General features: G+C 37.0%; 1 protein-coding gene across 3 annotated transcripts; it reads left to right on the plus strand.

Moving 5' to 3' along the window:
- Positions 1-1940: 1940 nt before the first annotated feature.
- On the plus strand, positions 1941-24385 carry Eloc (elongin C). Of its 3 annotated transcripts, XM_078017019.1 has the most exons (5): positions 1941-2099; positions 15205-15257; positions 17229-17248; positions 17588-17731; positions 23965-24385. In XM_078017019.1, the coding sequence occupies exons 4-5, from the start codon at positions 17632-17634 to the stop codon at positions 24153-24155; spliced, it is 291 nt and encodes a 96-aa protein (XP_077873145.1). In that variant the 5' UTR covers positions 1941-2099; positions 15205-15257; positions 17229-17248; positions 17588-17631; the 3' UTR covers positions 24156-24385. The 3 variants fall into 3 exon arrangements, with proteins under 3 accessions (XP_077873145.1, XP_005335890.1, XP_005335889.1); XM_005335833.5 differs by lacking the exon at positions 17229-17248 and having other exon boundaries at positions 1942-2099; XM_005335832.5 differs by lacking the exons at positions 1941-2099; positions 17229-17248 and adding an exon at positions 2137-2268.
- Positions 24386-24600: the final 215 nt, after the last annotated feature.

A 24600-nucleotide genomic window follows, 5' to 3' on the forward strand; every position in this document is an offset into this window, starting at 1 on the left:
CATTAGGGACCAAGTCTTCAATACATGAGCTTTTAGGGGTCATTTCGTATCCAAACAATGAGAAAGGTATTTATAGGTTCAAGAAACAGAGTGGTCATGAGGCTGTGGTTGTGGCTCAGTGGTGAAGTGCTCTCCTAGCATGCATGGGGCACTGGGTTTGATCCTCAGCACCACATAAGTGTAAAAGAAAGATATTGTGTCCACCTAAACTTTAAAAAATAAATATTAGAAAAAAAAAGAAACAGGGTGGTCTTAGACATGGGGAAAGGCAATTATGGGCAGGGAAAAGTGAAGTAATCAGTGGTCTATGCACATATAATCAAACTCCATAACTCTTCATTCTGGAGAATAGCAGCATTCAGGTGATCTGTGAGTGCTACCCCTCTGTTATCAAAGGTCACCCTTGGACACCTGCACAGGCCTAAACACAGGATTAGTGGTTTTAACCAGTTGGAGATAGACAAAGGCATCTTTATAAGTTCCTGGAAAACAATTTAGGCAATTATTATCATTAAGACCCTTGTATTGGGGGGGGGCTGGGGGCTGGGTTGTGGCTTAGTGGTAGAGCACTTGCCTAGCATGTGTGAGGCTGTGGGTTCCATTCTCAGCACCACATATAAACAAATAAATAAATAAAGGTCCATCAATAACTAACAAAAATGTTTTTTAAAAAACCATGTATCAGAGGTGTTATTTATAACAAAGCTAATGGGAATATACTGTTTAGTTATGGGACTTTTAAAATTGATGATTAAAAGCAAGTAACTAAAAAGCAGTGAAGCTAGATTGTTTATTACAGTTTTTCCCTCAGTTTCATCTGCACCCCCGCCACCCTCATGAAACTCCATCTTGAGCTACTAGCACGGCCAAAATCTGTATTATTTCTGCAAAGGCTTTGAAAAGTTAATATAGGGCAGCACGTTCTATTCTGGAGATTAATTCTAAAAATACAATATCTTTTTCTGACCAAAATAAATTTTAAAAAGCCTTTTAGGGCTGGGGATGTAGCTCAGTGATAGAATGCTGACCTGCATGCATAAAGCCCTGGCTTGTTACCCAGCACTGACACTTAAAAAAAAAAAAAAAAAAAAAGCCTTTCAGGCAAAAGTCATTAATCAGTTCAAAAAGAAACTGAGTCGCCCGTGTATCTAGTTTCCTTTTGTGGGTATTATTACACAACAGTGCCTCGCTGAGTAACTTGCAACGTTGAGTGCCTTAGCCCAACATCCTCTTCATGCCACACTCCATAAAAGCAGTAGAGGGTGAACTTAATTTAGCTGTTTCAGCCTTCTTGGAAAGGTGCCTATATCTAACCACAGGAAAGCAAGTAAAAAGGAAAGGCTGTTCGAAAGAATGCAAGATGAGGGCATTCGGAGACGGGGTGGGCAAAGCCCGGGGGTGGGGGGCGGGGATGGGAAATATGGTTCCTAAATTGAGCATCAAAGCGCCTGGACTTTCTGTGAGTGAGCTCAAAATCTACAAACCCAGGAGACTAGACTTGGGGGCGGAGAACGGCTCTCAGAGTGGGAGTGGGGGTGTGGCTAGTTTTCAGTAAACACAGAGCGGTACCGGGAAAAAAGGAAATGAAGCTAGCGGATTAAGCGAGCCGTTGAGATGCTCGTCAACACGCCCTGCAACTTTTCAAAAGGCAGCTGCTGCTTCATTAAGAGCACGATTTTATTAGCATGGGAAACCCACTCCTACGTCTCAATCTCCGTCGCACTATCTTCCACTTCCAAGCGTACCCACAAACCAGAGGCAAGCAAAACCTCTACCACTACCGAAATCCTAACGTGCAGCACAAGAAACTACAAGTTCCAGGATGCACCGCTGCCTGGGGCCAAATACCAACAACAGCAACCCTCCAGAAAAACTCCAAGTCCCAAGGTGCAGTTCTGCCTAAGATTCCCGAGAGCCTTTGTAGAAATTGGATTAGGTTGGCGCGGCATGCTGGGAATCCAAAATATCTAGAATCGGACTGGTGGAGATTTGCCAGTGACGTCTCTTTGGAGGGCCTGAGTTATTGAAGGGGAAGGAAAGGGACGCTACGCACTTCCTGCAGACCCGTGGGCAAAGGACGGCGTCTCAAGCCTCACCAGGTACTAATCTCCCGCCCGTCGCAGAAAGCGGCATTGACCCGGCGGAAGTAATTCCTTCGACTGCCCCGGAACCCACTGGGGCAGGCAGCTGGGGGTGGGGGGGGTGGCCCTGGAGTAGGGGCTGTGGCGGTACGAGGGGACTCAGCTGCGGTGGCTGCGAGGCTGACGAGTGAGTGTCGGGTTGGGGCGGGAACCAAGCTGCGGGTGCGCGTGGAGAGTGAGGGAGGCTGGAACTGGGTGGTTTCACAGTCCCACTTCTCACCCCTTCCCATCTGGGCGGGGAAGGAACGGAAGCTCTTAACCTCCCGGGCCTCCCCAGCTCTTGGTTTGGGGGAGGGGAGAGGAGGTTGGCGGGACCTTTACTGGCGCCCCTCGGTGGGCTTGGAAAGATGTTGAAGGAGGGGAGGCTGCCGGCGAGATTGGGCCTCGCGGGGCTGAGCGCGGGGAGGGTGGAGTTAGAGGAGTATGGCATCCCTCTCGTCTTTTTCTTTAATCATGTGCGTTCAGTTCATTCTTGTCTTGAAGTCAGTCTCTAGTCCAGGAGTTGGTCTTCACTCTTCCTGCAGCGGGACCCCGAATAAAGTTTACCTTGCAGGCAACTCCTTGGATGATCTCTGCCTGACTTGGTTGGTTGGGGTTTTCGTGCATCTACATCCATTCTTGACTGAAAGAAGGTATCAAATATAGTGTCCAATTGATTTCTTACTGAAATCTCTTTAGTAGCATTTAACTGTGGAATTTGGGTCATTTAGTGTGAACATTTCTATTGAGCATGTCTTTCAGTGTAGAAAGTATCTGAACTCTTCAGTCTTTTTTAAAATATACGTTTATTTATTTATATGCGGTTCTCAAGATCGAACCCAGTGCCTCACACATGTGCCCCCTGAGCCACAACCGCAATCCAATCTTTAGTCTTTATAAAAAGCAAACAAACAAAAACTTGTTTTTAAAGTTCCAAATTTGCTTTTTGATCTCCAGTTATTTTCTTTTTCCTTTTTAAGTGGCCTAAAATGACAAATATCTAATCTCACTTACGTTATAATCATGTGAAAAATCACAGTTCACATGTGTTTAAAAAATTATTGTTATATAGTAATTATGTATATGAGTGGGTTTCACTGTGACATATTTGTACGTGTACATAACATGATTTGGTTAATTTCATTTCCCAGTACCTCTCTTTGCCCTCCTGGTGGTCCTTGTCCTCTGTCTTACTGGTCTCCTTTCTATTTTTACCAGATTCCTTTTTTCCTCTCTAATATCTATGATATAACATAACAGCTCTTGACTTTCTTGAGTCTGGTTAGTTTGCTCAACGTGATGTTCTGAAATTCCATCCATTTATCAGCAAATGACATAATTTACTTATTTTTTAAAGCTAAATAAAACTCCATGATGTGTATGCAGAGAATATATGCCACATTTTCTTTGTCCATTCATCTGTTGAGCCTGGTTACTGTGAGTTGCACTCCTATTGCTATAAACATAGGTATGCATGTATTGCTTTAGTTGACTTTTATTCTTTTGGATAAAAACCAAGAAGTCACAAGTGAATTTATTCTTTCTAGAGATATAATGGCAAGGAAACAGCTGTGATTCTTCCCATCATGGATATTTGTTGTGATGATTCAGGATTCTACTTCATTTTTATCTTGGGTTGATTTATGTATTTATTTTTATTTAATTTTTTGCAGTTTGGGGGATGGAACCCAGGGTTTCCCATGTGCTAGGCAAGTGCTCTACTACACCGCCAGCTTCCTATTTAAATTTTTAAAAACTGTTTTTTGTTAAATGTGAAGGTTTAGCCAAGTATGGTGGCACATACTTGTAATCCCAGCATCTTAGGAGACTGAGGCAAGAGAATTGCAAGTTTGAGGCTAGCCTCTACAACTTAGTGAGGCCCTGCCTTAAATGATAAAGGGGTTGGTGATGGCAAGCACAGTGGCACATACCTATAATCCCAGCAACTCCAGAGCCTGAGTTAGGAGTATTATAATTTCAAGGCCAGCTTTAGTAACTTAGGGAGGTCCTAACCAATTTAGTGAGACCCTGTCTCAAAAGATGAAAAGGGCTAGAGATGTAGCTCAGCAGAGAACTCCCAGTTTCAATCTCAGTACCATGGGCATGGGGAGTAAAGTTTTGTCTAATTAAACTATTATTCAAAAAATTACACATTTATTTCAAAAGGAGAGAATCTTTATCACTACTAGATGGTACTTCTGTAAGAAAATTAAGCAGTAGTTGACACCCAGAAATTATAGTCAGCCCCATATATCGAGTTCTAAAGTAATATTAGTTTAGTGCGCTTTTTTTGTATAATTTTCAAATGCTGCAAATTAAATTTATGCTCTTATATGTTTATGCATTTCAGCTAACCTGCCACCCTAAATGATTTATTGTTCCATTATTATATAAGGTCAGACATAGCTCATCCAGTGGTGCCTCAAATTTTAAAAAATATTTATTGAGAATCTACTATTATTGTCACTGTTTCAGGCCTGCCCTCAAAGAACTTGAGAAAAGAGAGTATATGTATAAGTAATCAAATAATAGTTTCAGGTTGTGCTTAAAGGAAATATATCAAGTTTAGGGGTTATTGTAACTGGGATGGGAATGTCTAATTTTGATAGACTAATCAGGGAAGACCTCTCTGAGGAGTTGATGTTTTAGCTGTCTTAAGGAAGACTTAAAGGAAGAATTTTTCAGACAGCAGCAACTGCAAATGCAAAGACCTTGAGATGTGAGTAAACTTGACCTATTCAAAGAATACTAAGAAGATCAAGGTAAGTGGAACATAGTAAAGGAGAAGTAGTACAAGATGAGGTGAGAGAAGTTAACAAGAAATAAATAAGATTGGGGCCTTATAGTCCTCTTTCTATCTGTAATGAGAAGTCAAAGCATTAGAGGGTTTTGGCAGGAAAGTGATACTGATTTATGCTTGAGATGGTAGTTTGCTGGGTGGAGAACAGACCAGCTGGGAAGAAAATGGGGAAACAATCTCATGAGTAGGCTTTGAAGTATTCTATTTGAGATATGGTAGCTTGAACTAGAGGTATAGAGTTAGAAATAAATGAGAAATGGTCTGATTTGGAATGTAATTTGAAGCTGGAGTCAAATCAGTTCACCCTAGGGACAAAAGAAAAAAAAAAAACTGAATGATCATATGTTGAGCATCTTTTGAGTACCATTTACCAAAATGGGGAAGACTGGAAAGGGACCATGGTTTCTGAGAGAAGTCTCGGGAGTTCTATATGGAACTTGTTGAGTTTGAATATTAAGATAGCTGAGAATATGTGAGAAGGCATGTTAGAGGTTCATAACTTGCACTTAACAGAGAAGCCAGTCTAGGAAGTTAATCTGGAAATCCTGTTTTATAGGTGATATTTAAATCTGTGTACTGGAGGACATCAAGCGAATGTTAATAGAGAATAAGGCAGAAAACTACAAGTGATAAAAGTCAAAAAAAAACAGGAGAGTATAGCATTAGGAGCACTAAGGGAAAAAAAATATCTCAAGGAAGGGAGTAGGCAGTTATGTAAAGTTGCAACAAATAAGGTGAGGATTAAAAATTGGCCACGTGACCATGCAAAATTTGATATGACGAGACTCTTGAGCAAATTGATAGGCCAAAAGTCAGATTGGAGTGGGTTTAGGAGTGGATGGCAGCCTAGGGGTATAATTTAGTGGTAGAGCACATTTTCCGGGCCCTGGGTTCAGTCCCCAGAACCAAATGAAAAAAGTGGATGGTGGGTTGGAGGGCGTGAGGATGTGAATAATGACAAGAGCAAGTCCTTAGGGGAAAAGGTATAGGACTCAGTGCTTAATGGAAGAGCTGACTGTGGACAAGATCTATATTTTTTATTCAACTTTTGAAACAAAAACATGAATAGTATATGGTGTATAGATGCAGGTAAGTTGTAGGTAGGAAGATAAGGAATTGAAGTGATTTATTTCAGTGTATTTTTAGCCCATCATTCTAAAGGTTCTTCTAAATGATTTTATAACGTACAGAATCTATGATTAGATGTACACAATATATTGGAAATAACTGCTCATACTTTTTGCAAACTGAAACAAAGGAATCTGGAGATGTTTAAAAAGGTGATTAGGCAGATTACAGGGTGAGGCAAACACTCAGAGGGAACATGCAGTGCTCAGTAAATTCTGTATTGTAGCTGGGCTCACACACACCTGTAATCTCAGCAGCTTAGGAGGCTGAGGCAAGAGGATCGAGAGTTCAAAGCGAGGCTCTAAGCAATTCAATGAGACCCTGTCTCTAATAAAATACAAAATAGGGCTGGGGATGTGACTCAATGGTTGAGTTCAATCCCCAGTACCCTCTCACCCCCACCTGCCCCCCCTCCAAAAAAAATCTGTGTTGTGTGGGGATAAATACTTAATAAAGATGGGAAATTGAGTTATAGGCAGTTGTAAGGGCAAGGAGGAACTTAAGATGGACTCAGGCATTAAAATGGTAGCGCTAGAAGGGACTTGTTGACACACATCTAGTTTATTTCCTTCATTTGGGAGACAAGAATCAGAAATCCTGTCTCTTAACCTAATATGGTCTCAAGATAGAAAGTAAGGGTTTAGGATTCTTTTGCTTCTTATCCATGAGTTTCTAGGACTGAGGGATTTAAGATTAAGAACTAGAAATGGTTGTTAACATTTTTTATCAATTGAACAAAAATTCAAAGAAAATTTTTATAACTCATAATAAAAATTATGTGAAATTCAAAATTCTCTGCCGTAAATAAAACTTTGTGGAAACACAACCATACTCATTTGTTTACATCTGTCTTGCTGCTTTTGCCTTCTACTCACAGAGTTGGAGTAGTTGTGACAGAGAGCTTATGACCTGGCCTGCTAAGTATAAAATATTATCTTTCCCTTTACAGAAAAAGATTGCTATCTCCCACACTAAAATGTAATTTCCAGACTGGGAAATAAAGACTAAAATAACGTGTCTTTATTTTTGTCCACAGATTATCTGAAGCATCTAGAAGAGTGTGTGTGTCTATACACATATATACATACGTGTTCATATGTAGATAGGCATAGATGAGTGAGCCTCTGGTTTGGAAATAATCATAGAAGTTAGTGTTTCGATGTGTTTGCTCTGTGCTAGGCACCATTCTAAGTGCTTTTTACATAAACTGATTCTTTAAGGCTCTGGGGTAGACTCTGTATTCCCATGTTATAGAAACTTAGGCACAGAAAGGTTATATAATTTCCCCCAAGGTAACATAGCTAGGAATCTGCAAAGGTCAATTGCGTTTAAGCACTATTTTATGTGGAGGGCTAAAATCAAGTCTTCAGGGATGATAGAAAACAATACTAGAATGGTTAGGTAGGAGAAATGAAAGAGGATAGTGTTACAAAGGACTATGTATCTTCCCCTGTGTTCTTAAATTAGGCATTAAAAATCTGTATCTCAGCCTGTGTTCCTTATCAGTCACTCTTTTGTTTCATAAGGCCCAACTCCCCAATCTCTGACCTCTTTTCCTACATTCTCTCCTTGACTCACTCCTCTGGCCAAACTGGTGTCTTGGTGTTCTCTTCTTTCAAAGATTCATTCTTTCAGGCCTCAGATAACCATATCTTACTCCCTACTTTGTACAGGTCTCTTGTACAGTGTTGGTGAAGCCTGTCTTTACCACCCTGAATGCAATACCAGCCTCATCTCCTCTCTGCCCATTCCCTACTCACCTTACCCTGCTTTACTTTTCCCCATAGCTCTTCTTCTATCTCACACTTCTATTTTAATCTTCTGTCCCCACCTTTCTTTCCATGAGAATCTTCTGTTAATGTTTTTCTCTGTGTCCCCAATGCCTAGGATAGCACTTGGCATGCTAACCCTCAATAACTATTTGTTGAAGGAGCTGGGTGTGGTGGTGCATGCCTATAATCCTAGTGACCCAAGAGGCTGAGGCAGGAGGATCCCAAACCTGAGACCAGGCTCAACAACTTAGACCCTGTCTCTAAAAATAAAAACAAAAAGGGCTGGAAAATAGCTCAGGGATAAAGGGCCTCTGGCGCAATCTCCTGTACCACTAAAAAGTCCTGGTGGGAGGAATAGAATTTAGTGGTAGAAAGTGAAAAGCACTTAGAATGGTCCCTAGCATGCATGAGGTCCTGGGTTCCATATCCAGCAAAAGAAAGAAAAGGAAAGGAAAGGGGAAAAAATTTCAGTAAGTTGAATAAGCATTTGTATGAGCCTAAGAACCCTTAAATATGACTCCAGGAGGATTCATCTTTGACACCCAGGCCAGTATTTGAGCTATTCTGTACCATAAAAGTTCCCAGGCCCTATCTACCCCACCCAACTCACCTGTATGATCTGGGGCCACATTAGTGAGTCTTAATTTGGAGTCAAACATAAAAGTTATATCAGGCATCACAGATGAAGATAGAGTGGGGACCTAGCAATGTTTTCTGTGATAAGTTAGTGTCACCTTATACTGAGCTGTGGAAAATTCTAACGTATATGTTTAGACACTGAAGGTCCTAGGGGAGAATCCAGATAAGGGTAAATATTCGAGAGTTTATTTTCCAGTTCTCAGGAAACAAAACAGTATAAACCCTGAGTTGTTGTAGAACAAACTTGTTCATCTTTAGCTCAAAAGAATGATTTCTTATCCTTCAAATTATGAGTTGTAATAGGTTAAATGGAAAATGTTTGGAGCCTGCTTCAAAGATCTTTAACAATGGTAAGTACTAATTAGTAATTAAAGGTAACTGATATCTAGTTATTAAGGTAGAAAATTCTAAGGTACAATTTTAGTCAACCTTGGACAACTTAACCCAGACATCTCTGCAATGGTGTATTATTATTAAATGTTCATACCAACCCATGTGGTAGGTATTAATATTCTTATTCTTTAAGCTGAGATGGAACAATTTAAGTCTACAGAGTGGCACTGTGGGGATCTAAACATGCAGCCACCAGGTCTCCCTTAACTAAGGGCAGAAGAGTGGACCCAGGCGAGCACAGGAGTGGGGATCCAATTTATGCTATAAGGTTTCAGTAAGAAATCCTCTAGCCTGGCATGGTGGCACACACCTAAATCCAGGCTACTGGGGAGACTGAGGCAGGAGGATTGAAGTTCAAGGCTAGCCTGGGCAATTTAGTGTCTTAAAATAAAAAAGGCTGGGGAGATAGCTCAGTGGTAGAACACTTCTGGGTTCAATCCCCAATATAGCAAAAAGAAAAATAATATCTGTTGAAGGAATGAATTTGTAAACTGGTTTCCAACAACACTGAATTATGCTGTATGCCCTCCATCCAAGCTGTTTGACTTTGCTCATTACTCCGCCTGGATCACTCTCTCCTTATAGTCTAGCCTGATAAAAACATCTTCATCCATTGAGACTCATCAAAAGCTATTTTCCTTTTATGGCTGTTCACTTAACAAATTTTCTATTGCAGCCTTGTACCTCAGAATTACTTGCTTTGAAACAAACTCCCCATCCTCCTCTGGTAGAATCTACATTTCTATTAAATCTGGGGTAATGTCAGTATGTCTTTGGAAAGGTTAATCAGACAGAAAACCTTCCTGGATTGAAGACATCTTTGGAGTTGAGAGACTGCAGCTTCAGGGGCTGGAGTCGGGGCTCAGTGGTAGAGCGCTTGCCTAGCACATGTGAGGCACTGGGTTCAATTCCCAGCACCACATAAAAATGAACAAATAAAATAAAGGTATTGTGTCCGCCTACTAAAAAATTAGAAAAGAGGGAGAGAGAGACTGCAATTTCAGTGGGCTAGGTGGCCCACGCCTGTAATCCCTGTAGCTCAGGAGGCTGAGACAGGTGGAGTTCAAAGCCAGCCTCAGCAATGGCGAGGCTCTAAGCAAATCAGTGAGACCCTGTCTCAAAAAAAAAAAAAAAAAAAAAAAAAATTAGGCTGGAGACATAGCTCAGTGGTCGAGTGCCCCAGAGTTCAATTTCCCCATAACCCTCCCACCCCCTCCCAAAAAGAGATACAACTTCAGAAATCAATAATTTTTACTTTCACCTTATATTTTTTAAATTGAGGTATGATGTACATATAGGGAAATGCTCATTTTCTCTCAGTTTGTGAGTTTGCTTTTTGATTTCTTCATGGCTTGTGGGTTTCTTGTTTTGGTTTTTTCTATTTTTTGTTTTTTTAATGGGTGTTTTTGCTATTTTTTTTTTTAAGGAATCCAGTTTTTAAAATTTGTGCTTTCTAGTATCTTTTATGAGAAATCTTTGCCTACATGAATATTATGAAAATGCTCTGTTTTCTTCTAGAAGCTTTATTATTTTGCCTTTTACATTTAGCTCTGTGAAATATCTCAGATAGATTTTTATGTATGGGGAGAATAACAGTTCTTTTCCAGATTGCTATCTAGTTATTCCTGAATCATATGTTGAAGAGATTTTCCTTTCTAGCCATGTTTTTTTTGTTTTTGTTTTTGTTTTTTCCTATACATATGCTTTGATTTACTTACTGGTATAAGGATTCAGAAAAGCCATACTTATTTTTGCTATTTGCAATTTGCTATGAAACAGATGTAACCCACCAAAACATAGATAATTAGTGACCATCACATCATTCACATTATATCTAAGGACTACTTAACATGACTGTGTCTGTTACAGGGTTCATACTTTGCTTCTTTTTATTTTTTGAGACTGATTTTGCTCAGTTGTTGAGGCTGGCCTCAAACTTGTGATCCTCTTGCTTCAGTCTCCTGAGTGAGTGGAATTGGAAGCGTGTGACTCCAGATCATTACATTCTTACATCAAGTTAAGAATCATCAGGTCAACCATTTATCAGCTTTTCATTGCTGTGACAAAATACCTAAAAAAAAATCAACTTTAAAGGAGGAAAAATTTATTGTGGCTCATGGTTTCAGTCTGCGGTCATTTGGCCCCATCTCTCTGGGCCTGTTTTGAGGCAGTGCATCATGGCAAAGGAGTGGTAAAGCATTGCTGCTCACCTCATGGCATCCAAGACCAGGGAGAGAGAGCAAGAGAGGAGCTAAAGACAAGCCTAAACTTAATGAAAAGCCATCTCCAAAAGTTTCCACAACCTCCCAATAGTGCCACCAACTGGGGAATCAAAGCATTAAAGACATAGGAGCTTTTGCGGGGCATTTAAAAAATCAATTTTAAGTCATAGATGAAATACATGAATAGATACTCCGTTTAGAAGAATATTTCAGACAAGCCTACATTCTCTATTGGCTATGTCTCTCTTTACCAGTCTTTATGCCAGTGATAAGGATTATTATCAGTTTAGAGAATATCTTTCAAGACCTTTTTCTAGTCATACACTTTAGAGCATGTATTCACACATTTTTTTTTTAAAGAGAGAGAATTTTAATATTTATTTTTTTAGTTCTCGGCGGATACAACATCTTTCTTTTGTATGTGGTGCTGAGGATCAAACCCGTGCTGCACGCATGCCAGGCGAGCGCGCTACCGCTTGAGCCATATCCCCAGCCCCAACACATTCTTATTTATCTGCAAATTAGAAGATTAGAAGGTGAGAAGCCACTTCTGTTACCTAAGGGACATCAAACTGTATTTATCATTCTAACATACCTTTTAAAAAGTCTGGTTTATTTTGTGGGCCTTTTGTGTCATTATGTATAGACTTTTACCTTATTCACAGACCCACAATATTTCAAACTATGGGTATAATATTTTCATTTAGCTCATTCCCTAATTGATGAATCTTTTAAAGCATTTTAGTTTTCTCATGAGTACATATTGTGGTAACTATTCTCCTTGCCTTTGCACACAGTGCTAGTGTTTCTGTAATGTAAATGCCAAGATAAATTTCACAAAGTTTTTTAATTGATACTATTGATGCTTTCCAAGACTGTATAGCCATTTCTTTAGTGTTATCCATCCCTGCCTCCTCCACTTAATTTTAGATGGTTTTAAAAGTAAACTTTGCATTTTTTTGTGATTAGTATTGCAACCAAGCAATTTTTCTTATTTATTTATTTTGTGGTGGTGCTAGGGATTGGACCTAGGGTTTTACACATGCTATGCAAGCAAGTGCTTTACCACTGTGATACATCCCCATGCCTGACCTCCATGTTTAACCTGTTCAGTTCATATTCCCAGAACTCAGCTTAGTTATCCAACAAATATTCAAACTGAATTTTTTTTTCCTCTCCAAACTTACATTTCTACAAGTAATTCATGGGTCACAAACTTAATTACATTTCACATATTTTTAAATTCTAAGAATTAGGAAATTTTAATTCTTAATGTTGATTTAGTCTTTTCTCTGTTAGTGACGGTAAACCTTTTCCTCCCTTCTTAATCTCTGTTGTATAAATGGTAAAACTGATTTACTATATTAAGTCTGTAGAGAAACTGTTGCTACCCAAAGGGCTTCTAAGATGACTGCATGGTTGCTTAGCTACTGCTAGTTAAATAAACATTTTAGATGTTTTACTCTGGAAATTGTCCAGATAGAAAAGTTGAAACTTGAAATTCTTGTACTTCAAGTCTTTCTAGAATTTTTTTCTTTTTAAAAGAAAGATTACAAAGTACTGTAAAAAGAAGAAAATGACATTGATGAATATTTTAATTGCCTATTATTATAACATGGCATAGTACTATTTTTAAAGCTTAGAGAACTACCTAAGGATTTATATCAGCAGCTCTCAAGAGAAGTAGAAAATAAGTTTAACTGGAGCCAGCATTTTTTATCTTGGAGGTGTAGAACAATGGAAAAGAAGTAGAATATGAGGAATATGAGCTGTGAAGTCAAACTTACCAAGGTTTAAATCTTGTTGCTTAAGTTGTAGAAGTCTTTGAGTAAGTGGTAGCCTCTTCATTGTTTCCCAGTCTCTAAATTAAGAACAATAATTCTGTAGAAGAGCTGTTATTTAAATAAGATACGGTCTGTAAAGCATTTATTGCAATCTTTACCAATTATTAAAGATCCACAATTTGTTGGTTAAAATATAATATGCCAGTTTTGCCTTTTTTCTCTGTTTTAGCTCACATTAAAACTAGTGCTTTAAATGTGTTCCTGTTTAGAGTGTTCAAGGCTAAAGTAGGTTTGATTGGGGGTTAAGGTCTTACAATGTAGTCAAAGCTGGCCTCAGACTTCTGGGTTCAAGTGATTCTTCTGCCTCAACCCCCCTAGTAACTAGTACAACAGACATATGCTCCCACCATCAGCTCAAGAGATTTGATTTCTACCACTATGTCACTGTGGGAGCAAATCACTCAAGCTTTCTGAATATCTTCTTTCCTAAACAGAGGGATTTGATCGGATATCTCCCAAGTTCTTATACTAAAATGTCATGTTTCATTTTCTTGATTCCTTAAGGCTAGAATTAAAATATTGCTTAGTAAGTTCTTAGAATATGTGTGTGTACATGCGTGCATGTGCTAGGGATCAAACCCAGGGCCTTATGGCATTCTAGGTAAGCACTCTGCCATTGAGCCACAAACCCAGCTCCAGGATATGCTATTTACCTATTGGTGACAAATAATATTTGTATAAAAAAGACTCAAGAAATGCTGTCATGTTGTTAAAATACAAATTATTGGGCTGCGGGTGTAGCTCAGTGGTAAGGTACTTTTCTAATATGTGTGGGGCCCTGGGTTCACTTCCTAGTACCACAAAGTATAAACTACTTGAAGGGCGGGTGCTGGGATACCGACCTTTCTTTTTTTTTCTTCTAGGAATCTGTTATTTTGGAAATATTAAGATTTTTCAAATTATATATATTTTGGAGGGGGTGGGTACTGGGGATTGAACTCCGGGGCCCTCAACAACTGAGCCACATCCCCAGCCCTATTTTGTATTTTATTTAGAGACAGAGTCTCACTGAGTTGCTTAGTGCCTCAGCCTCCCGAGCCGCTGGGATTACAAGCATGCGCCACCATGCCCAGCTTCAAACTGTGTATTTTTACCATTTTGTTGTTAAATTTCAGATCTTGGGTAGCCTATAAACAAAAAGAATGGAAGACTAAGATTATGTAGATGTACACACTTAATATAAGTAGAAGACAAGTCTTTTTTTAATATATTTTTTTTAGTTATAGTTTGACACAATACCTTTATTCCATTTATTCATTTTTACGTGTGTTGAGGATCAAATCCAGGGCCACACATGTGCTAGGTGAATGCTCTACCACTGAGTCACAACCCCAGACCCCAAGTCTTGTCTTTTTAAAATTTTTGTGGAAGCTTCTTCCTATTGTGTATATCATGTTGTCATTCATTGAAACCAATATTTGCTTACTTTCTACCACTATATAGTAAATACAGGATACAGAGCTTCTGGTATCCTTACCATATTGAGTAAGGAGTCATTGCCTGGCTGGCACATGGACATGTAAGAAAGCACAAGGTTCAGTATCCAGGGTATTTATTGAGTTCCCAATATGTAGACATGATTGATGGAATTATGACCAAAAAGGTTGAACTCAATCCTCAGCCCCCTCCGTCTGAAGTCTTTTTCCAAGGTCCTCAAATTCCTCCAGCCTGAGTCCTCTAGTTAGCTTACAATATTTAGAAGCCGTCCAGTCAATTGGTTACCATAAAGTAGGTGAATAATGAATAACAAAGACACTGTTATCATTAGGGAAATTTTAAGGGTTTAGAGGCTATTTTCCAGAAAGGAGGGACAATGGTCTGCCAAATCCTTCTGTTCTACAATAGAACCATAGTTTTCTTTAGATTATTGGCTGAGACCTTTACTCAAAAATAATAATGATAATGAAGAAACACTGCCTTATCTCAGTGTAGCATTTTTCTTTATCATTATGATGCGTGTTTGCATTTTAATATGCTGTACTTTTTTGCATGTGTATTAACTCAACATGGCAGATACTTTACAACCTCCCCTTAGTACCACCAACCCCCAATTTAGAATGGTTATTTATTATACTTCTATTTTAAATAATCTTCCTACAATTCAGAATCCCCATCTGATCAATTCACAAAGCATTTTGATATACTTCACTTGGTTGATAGAAGTGTATGTTGGAGTTATGACCCCCATGCATAAGAAGGAGAGTCCTTAAACTGTTAACACCAAGAATGTGTTAAATAACAGTGAGCAAAAACATTAATCTTATTGTGGTGTTGTTAAATTTTCAGGAAACTACTCACGTTCCTGTGGAACCAAACTAGAATTTATAAGAACATAATGGGTAAGTTATGTAAAGAAAATTTTGTGTTTCAATTAGTAGAAGCTATTTTTTCTTCTCAAAGACAGACCTTCAGAGTCATTGAATGCAAGTAAGAAAATGGTTAGAGTAAACTGAAATTAGTTGTTTAAGTTAAGACTTGCGTTTATTGTATGTTCCTGAAAGGCACATCAGTAAAAATATTGTGCCAGATCAAATTGGTAAAATGCAGTGAGTAATTGTACCTTAAGAAATTTGAGGGCTCATGGGGTTGTGGCGTGGCTCAGTGGTAGAGCACTCAGTGGTAGAACGTTTACCTGGCATGTGTGAAGCCCTGGGTTGAAAACCCAGCACTGCAAAAAAAAAAAAAAAAAAAGGAAAAGAAATTTGAAACTTCCTCAATAAATATAAAATGGTTTAATTTGGGGGTGGGAATTAGAAGCATAAATTGAAATAACTGATAGCTTTTTAGTTTTGTTCTTAGACATTGACAATAACTGTTAAAAATTCTGTATGCTTGAATAGTCTTATCATTTAGAAGTTATTTACATCTTTATAAGTCCCCCAGACTTTATTACGAAAAATTAATTACACTATCATAGCTTTCATTGAATGCTTAATCTTTTGCCTCAATTTGCTTTCTCTGCATGTTTGTGTTTTTCTGTACTCATTTAAGACTTACATAACACTTCACACCTAAACACTTAAGCATTTATCTCCTAATTTAGTCCATATTCAGAATTTCCCAACAGTTTTAATAGTATTCTTCACAGCAGGTTTGCTTATTTTAATCTGTTAATCCAGTCAGGGATCACTTATTGCATTAACTTGTCTCTCTCATTCTTTTAAACAATTCCCTACTTTTTGAGGGGTGGGGAGAAGGACTTTTCATGACTTTGTTTTGAAGAGTAAGCCAATAGTTTAAAGACTATTCTTCAATTTAAATTTGTCTGTCCTTGTGATTATATTCAGAGTAAATATTTTTTGCAGCAATAGGTGATTTTAATATTTATTAATCTTAGTTTTAGGGCTTTCTGAGTTAACTATTAACAAATGGGTAAGTGGATTTTTAAAGATTTTTTTTTAAGATTTTTTAAAAATTGTAGATGGACACAATACCTTTATTTTATTTATTTTTATATGGTGTTGGGGATCAAACCCAGTGCCTCACACATGCTAGGCAAGCGCTCTATCACTGAGCCACAACCCTAGCCCTCCTATGTTTTTAAAGTAAGCTTTAAGATATGTTAGTAACCATAAAAGATAAAGTTCTGGGATGGTACAGAATTGTAAAAGGTATGTATGTGAGAAAAGATCTTAAGGGGATATACCAAAAATATGTATATATGTACCACAAAAAAGTTAAATTGAGTGGACTACTGTGGCTGAAACCAGTGCAGTAGCAATGAGGGTAACTGGTAGTATGCATTCTCTGTTTTCATCTCTACTTCGAATTTTTTTCTTTTCTTTTTGCTGTGTATGGGACCAAACCCAGGGCTTTTGAGCATGGAAAGTAGGCACTTTATCACTGAGCTACAACACCCAGTTCCCTCTACTTTGAATTTTAAAAGACTGATTCTGTCTAAATTCATTATGTTAAACCATGCAATAATTTAAATTGGTCAGTAAATGTCTTTAAGATTGTTTGTATGGGGACAGGGGTTGTTGCTCAGTGGTAGAGCACTTGTCTCACATGTGTGATGCCCTGGGTTTAATCCTTAGGACCACATATAAATAAACAAATAAAATAAAAGTATTGTGTCTATCTACAACTAAAAATATTTTTTTTAAAAAAGATTGCTTTTATGTATCAGGAATACATAAAAGCAAGTAAAAGAAGGCTTAACTTATAGAATTTGGGACTTGGCATATAAACACTATGCAATTCTAGAAAAGTATATCAGGAAATAGAGTTAAGTCATTTATTTAATATTTTATCTTTATCTTCACATTTGATTGTGCTGCTTTGGCAACCAAAAAAAATTTTTTTGTCAGTACCTCCTTGAAAAAGATTGGTAAGTTTTCATCTAATATATCCTTTGATCTAGAGTTTATGCTGACAGTGGAAAATATTTAACAAGGTGTTAAAAACTTTAAAGTTGGAGCTGAGGGTGTGGTTTAGTAGTAGAGTACCTAACTAGTATGAGCAAGGCCCTGGGTTCAATCCCCAGCACTGAAAAAAAGGAAAAAAAAACTTTGAAGTCTCAGTGGCTGTTACCTTCCAGAAATGTTTATTGTCTTGAATTTCTCAAATATTAGCCTTAGTGAAACTGTTTGGTTTTAGTATACTAGTGTGATTCAAGAATCATTTCAATTAAGTTTAAAAAAAATAATCATTTTACTACCAACTTTAGATGGAGAAGAGAAAACCTATGGTGGCTGTGAAGGCCCTGATGCCATGTATGTCAAATTAATATCTTCTGATGGTCATGAATTTATTGTAAAAAGAGAACATGCACTAACATCAGGAACAATAAAAGCCATGTTGAGTGGCCCAGGTAAGTAGTTCTTTTCCTTAATGTTTGATAAATGTATTTTTTTAAGTTTAATCAAATGAGTCCTATTTAAAGAAAAAGTCTTCTAATGTTATTTCCTGGTTGTGTTGTATTGGGAAAAAAATTGGTGTGTGCCATTTTCTGTTTTCATTTATTTACCCTATAAATTTCAACAAAAACAAATTGATTATGTGGTAATAGGAAGGTTTGATTTTTTTTACATTTAGTTTCCATTGTCAACTTTTTAACTGTAGATTCTAGTGATTTTGTTCTAGTTTGATAGAAAGGTTATTTCTAGAAGTTCAATATCTCCCAGATCTCTATTTTTAACATTTTTTTCTTAAAAATAAATTTAAAAAAAAAACGTAGTATAGAATTAACTGTTTTAAAGTGTACAGTTCATTGCCATTTACTATGTTCACAATGTTGTGGAGCCTAGTTGCAGAACATTTTCATCACTCTAAAACAAAACCCCATACTCATTAAGCTATCGCTACATATCATTCTTCTCCTCTCACCTTTCCACATCTGACAACCAATATGCTTTCTAATTTTCTTATTCTGGACATTTCATATAAATGTAGTCATGCTATGTGACCTTTTGTATCTGGCTTTTTTTCACTTGACATTAATGCTCTCAAGGTTCATATATGTGGTAACATATATATTACTTTAGTCCTTTTTATGGCTGAATAATATTCTATTGTGTGAATATAGAACTTTTTAAAATCTGTTTGTCTTAGTTGATTAATATTTGGGTTGTTTCCACCTTTTGGCTACTATGAATAGTGCTGCCTTAAACATTTGTATGCAGGTCATTTGTCTGAATACTTGGTTTCTGTTCTTTTGCATGTATATATAAGAGTAGAACTGTATGATCATATAGTAATTCTACATTTAACTTTTGGAGGAACTATCAGATTCCTTTCACAGAAGCTGAATCATTTCACATTTCTACCAATAGTATACTAGAGTTCCAGTTTTTATGTATCCTGGCCAATAAGTATTATTGCCTATATTATTATGTATTATTGCCTTTTTGGTTGTCGGTTTTTCTAGTGAGTATGAAGGGATATTTCACTGTGGTTCTGATTTGCATTTCTTAATAATTAATGATGTTGTATTTTTTTCATATATATCTTCTTTGGAGGAATGTCAATGTCTGTTCAAGCCTTTTTCCCATTTTTGGTGTTGAGTTTTAAGAGTTGTTTGTTTGCTTGTTTTTAAGTTTTTATTGGTTTTGTTTTGTTTGACTAGGGCCTCTCCACCACCAAGTAGCATTCCCAGTCCCTTTTTATTTATTTTTAAGACAGGGTCTCGATAAGTGGCCGGCCTGGCTTTTAATTGCAATCTTTCTGCCTCAGTCTACCGAGTAGCTGGGATTATAGATGTGCATCACACTCAGCCTGTAAGAGTTGGCTTTTGTTGGTTTTTGGTACTGAGGACTAAATTCAGGGGCACTCGACCACTGAGCCACATCCCCGGCCTTTCTTTTTTTCGTATTTTATTTAGAGACAGAGTCTCACTGAATTGCTTAATGCCTTGCTTTTTGCTGAGGCTGGCTTTGAACTCTTGATCCTTCTGCCTCAGACCCTCAAGTTGCTGGGATTACAGGCGTGCACCCATGTGCCCAGCTGTTTTGGTTTTCTTTTTTTGTTTGTTTGTTTAGTACCAAGGGTTTAACACAGGGGAACTTTATACAGAGCCATATCCTTGGTCTTTTTTTATTTTTTATTTTGAGATAGGGTCTCATTAAGTTGCTGAGGTTGGCCTCTTAACCTCCTGCATTTGCTGGGATTATAGCCTATGCCACCATGCCCAGCTTTGTTAGAGTTCTTTATACATTCTTGATATTAGTCCCTTATCTAATACATAATTTGCAAATAAATATTTTGTTCTGTTCCATGGGTTGCTTGCCTGCCTTCCTGCCTTCCCCCTATTTTCTTTTCTTTTTTTTTTTGTTTAAGAGAGAATGAGAGAGGAGAGAGAGAGAGAATTTTTTTTTTTTTTAATATTTATTTTTCGTTCTCGGCGGACACAACATCTTTGTTGGTATGTGGTGCTGAGGATGGAACCCGGGCCGCACGCATGCCACGCGAGCACGCTACCGCTTGAGCCACATCTCCAGCCCCTTCCCCCTATTTTCTTCTTCCCTCCTTCATTTTCCAGTCTCGCACATGCCAGGCAAGCTTTCTACCACTAAACTCTATCAAATCTTTAGTTTTTTTGTTTGTTTTTTTAAATAGTGTCATTTGAAGCGTATGTTTTATTTTATTTTGATGAAGTATAATTGTTTGATTTTTGTTTTTATGTCTTTTCTGCAACCATATCCAACAACATGAAGATTTAATTAAGTTAGATTTCCCCTGCATTTTCTTCTAGGAGTTTTATGAATTCAGCTCTTATAATACTTAGGTTTTTTGTTTTAAATTAATTTTTGTGTATGGTGTTGGGTGAGAGTTAAACTTCATTCTTTTGCATGAGGATATCTACTATCGTATATTGAAGAAACCATTCTTTTCCCTCTTGAATGTTCTTGGTACCCTTGATAAAAATTGGTTAACCAGAGATGTGCATGTTTGTTTCTGGGCTCTCTATTCTGTTTATCTATATGAAAATTGTTTCAGTTGCTTGAATCCCTTATTCCTTATCTATATTTTTTTACTATGAAAATTTTAAAGCAAAACCAGAAATGCAATGGTGTAATATACCTCCATGTGCCAAACTTCGGTAGTTATTAATATTTTGCCCATCGTATCTTGTTTTACCTACTATCCCTATTTTGGGAGTATTTCAAGAAATTCCCTGACATTTTGACATTTCACTTGCAAACTCTTGTGGCCTTTTTTTGTTTGTTTTTGTGGTTTTTTGTGGTGCAGTACTGGGGTTTGAATCCAGGGCTTCTCACATGCTAAGCATATGCTCTACCACTAAGCTACATCCTTGGGCCCTGCACGCACCCACCCCCCTTTTTTTTCCCTTTTGTACCAGGTTACACTAAGTTGTACTGGCTGGCCTTGAACTTTTAATCCTCTTCCCTTAGCCTCCTGAGTAGCTGGGATTATGTATGCGCCACCATTCCAGCTATATCACATCTTTTACAGGTCAGGATTGACTGGTGGGTTCCAGGGTTGTCAAGCTGATTCATGCATAAAAATTCCCTAATCTGACTTTCATATAATGGCTTTAGAATTCATTGTGATTATTATTGAGGTTTACTTCATTTGGGATTAAAAATAGTGATTTACTAATTCTTTGGTTTCTTCTGCATTTATTAGCTAGAATTTTCCTATATATAAAAAAAAACTATTAAGTTACCTTGAAATAAAGTCTGTGTGGGAAAAGCAAGATAATTGCTTGGATTTTTTTCATTGTACATAAAATTTTTCATTAATCAATGAATTGGTTCTCCTTCATCTTCCAAATAGCATAGTGTTTTGTTCTTATTTTTGAGTTTTGATATATCATTGTGAGCTTTTGACTTATTATATTTGATGTTTTCTTTTGGATGTAGGGTGATGAAGCCTTATCATGTTGTCCAGGTTGGCCTCAAACTCCTGGGCCCAAATGATCTCACTAACTCAGCCTCTCAAGAGCTGGGTCTACAGACAAATGCCACTATGCCTGGTTCCATCTTTCTCACTGATGCTAAAATTCCTTCATTTTTGTGTCAGAAAGAGCTACCTCAGTTTGACTTACAATAGTGTTTTGTTGTTTGTTCTGTTTTTCAGTGCTCTGAGACTCAATCAAAACCAAGGCGTTGTGTGTGCTAGGCAACCACTTTACCACTGAACCATATCCCAGCCCAGTTCCTATGTCCTTTGGACATGGTGTCCTTAGTCTTAGATAGCTATATTATTTTTTGTAATATTTCCCACGTTTGTCATATACAGTATTTCCCAGTCCTGAATGTGCTATTTTTCCCAAGAGCCATGTTTTCTTCAGCTAGAAAATGGTATTTAGGGACTGCAGTCTAGCTTTTAGGGGTACTTAATGCTCCTGGGTTGAATCAATTTTAGGCTTCCTACTGCACAATGCTAAGAAATAGTTTAGGGGGTAAGAAATCATAAATGCCAACAAAATTTTATTTTAAAATTATGATGAGAAAGCTTTTGCTTTTGTTAAGCTTTATTTTCTTTAATTTAAAAACACGAGTTTTAATCTTTGAGGAAGCAGGAAAATATTTAGCCCAAAATTAATATTTGTATAAAAAGGAATGAAGTATTGATGCATGCTACAATGGGAACATACATCTAAAACTTGCTCGATGAAAGAAACGAAAATGGTCACATTATATGTAATGATTTCATTTATATGAAATGTCCAGACTAGGTAAATACAAAGACAGAAAGCAGACTGGTGTTTGCCAGATGTTGGGGGTAACAGGGAATGAATGTTTTGAACTAGATGGAGGGTACAGTTGCATAACACTGTGAATGTATAAATGCCACTGAATAGTACACTTTAAGATGTTTGGTTTTAAGTTATATGAATTTCACCTTTAAAAAATTATCTGGTATCAAAAAGTTAATAAGTACCTATATTATCAATAATATATTATCAATAATATATTCAAAAGATGGAATTTAAATTTTTGACACACCAAAATTTATTTTGCTGAGTCCTACTCTCTTTCTTCTTACCTCACTCCAACCAGTAGAAACCTACTGGAAACTTTTTAAAATACTACATTCTCAGAAAGTGTATTTTTAAAAATATTTATTTTTTAATTATAGGTGGACATAATATCTTTATTTTATTTTTATGTGGTGCTGAAAATCGAACACAGTGCTTCACTTATGCTAGGCAAGTGCTTTACCTCTAAGCCACGACCCCAACCCTCAGAAAATGCATTTTGAGATTTAAATGCTTTTTATATTCAATGTATATGATAGTGCAAAATCATTAAAAATCTTGTCCCTATCAGTAAAGACTAAATGGTGTGACTTTCATGTGGCTAAAAATTCTCTAAGGAATGGGACTTGAAAGGTAGCTCAATTGGTGGAGTGCTTACATGCTATGCACAAAGGTGTTCAGCCCCCAGCACTACCAAAAATTTTTTTGAGGAATGACTGAAAACTGATAATAAATTATTAGTAAATACTCACAAAGAAAATGATTAGTAAATACAGAGAAATGTCTTACGAGGAAATCCTATTACCTGATCATATTTTTAAAAAATCTAAAAGAGGAAACAATTTTCTTGCCTGAAGATTTTTTTTTTTTTAAAGAGAGAGAGAGAAAGAGAATTTTTTTTTTTTAATATTTATTTCTTAGTTCTCGGCGGACACAACATCTTTGTTGGTATGTGGTGCTGAGGATCCAACCCGGGCCGCACGCATGCCAGGCGAGCGCGCTACCGCTTGAGCCATATCCCCAGCCCTAGATTTTTTTAAAATATATATTTCTCAGGCTAGGGTGTAGCTCAGTGGTAGAGCATGTGCTTAGCATGCACAAGGCTAAAAAACATCTATTTTATGATTTTATTCTTTATGTGCTCACTCATTACCAAAAGAGCCAAATTAGAAAATCGATGATTTGCCCTGACTTTATTTTTACATGGCAATTCAATACTGCATAGGACTCCTGATGACCTGTAAAGACTTGACTCCTGATTTAGCTTTTTCTTTCTTTTTCCTCCTTCAGTAATCAGACCACCAAGATTTTAGGAAAAGCTATTTTAAGTCTCTAAATCATGAGGACAGAATTAGAATCTTAAAATTCAGTCTAATGAATCTCAAAACTCTATCTTTAGTAGATTTTTGTTGTTTATATTCAAATCAGAGTTAAATAATTTGATGGCAATTAGGATTTTTTTAAATTATTATTCTTTTAATAATTATTAGCTTGCTAGGACTGCCACAACAAAGTACTACAGACTAGATGGCTTAAACAACAGAACTTAATTCTCTGACAATTCTGGAGTATAGAAGTTGAAATTAAATTCTCAGCAGGCAGGGTTGAATTCTCCTAAGACCTCTTTCTTTGCCTTGTTAGATGGTCATCTCCCTATGTCTTTACATGGTCTTCTCTCAGTGTCTGTCTGTGTCCTTATCTCTTGTGAGGATACCAGTTATTGGTTTACCACCAATTTTAATTTAATCACCTCTTTTAAAGACCCTATCTCCAAATATATTCACATTCTGAGGTACTAGGAGGTCTAAGACTCCAACATAGGAATTTGAGGGGGAACACTATTCACAGCCCATAACATACACAATCCTTTTGTTTTACAGGTCAGTTTGCCGAAAATGAAACTAATGAGGTCAATTTTAGAGAAATTCCATCTCATGTGCTATCAAAAGTATGCATGTATTTTACCTACAAGGTTCGCTACACTAACAGCTCTACCGAGATTCCTGAATTCCCAATTGCACCTGAAATCGCATTGGAACTACTGATGGCTGCGAACTTCCTAGATTGTTAAATAAAATAAATTATAATAAACTGTTAATTTTTTTTCAGTATTTAATATTTGTAGTTCAGTTAGTAATTTTTTCATATATAGCATGTTGCCTGTATGCAATTGAACTACAAATTTAATTGCAAAGCAGATTTTCTTCTGTTCTTTTGCATAGCAATCAAAGTTAAAATTTGTTTCATACATCAACAAATTAAGGACATTTTCACAAACTGAGAAATAAACAATTATGCCAATTTGTAGGTGGTTTTGTTTATCCTTTGGATGTGACTTTTAAAATTAGAACGATGATACAATAAATGCTGAAATATAGGCATAAACGAATATGTTCTACAGGTAAATAATGGGGCTATGTATTTTTGTTTTTAGTGTTTTTTTAAAAAAAACTTATTCTGATCTATAGCCACTGATAGCATTACTAGAGTTATGCAAATAATTACATAATAAACAT

Source organism: Ictidomys tridecemlineatus, chromosome 7 (genome assembly GCF_052094955.1).
Source record: "Ictidomys tridecemlineatus isolate mIctTri1 chromosome 7, mIctTri1.hap1, whole genome shotgun sequence".
In the NCBI taxonomy this organism is placed as follows: Eukaryota; Metazoa; Chordata; class Mammalia; order Rodentia; family Sciuridae; genus Ictidomys; species Ictidomys tridecemlineatus.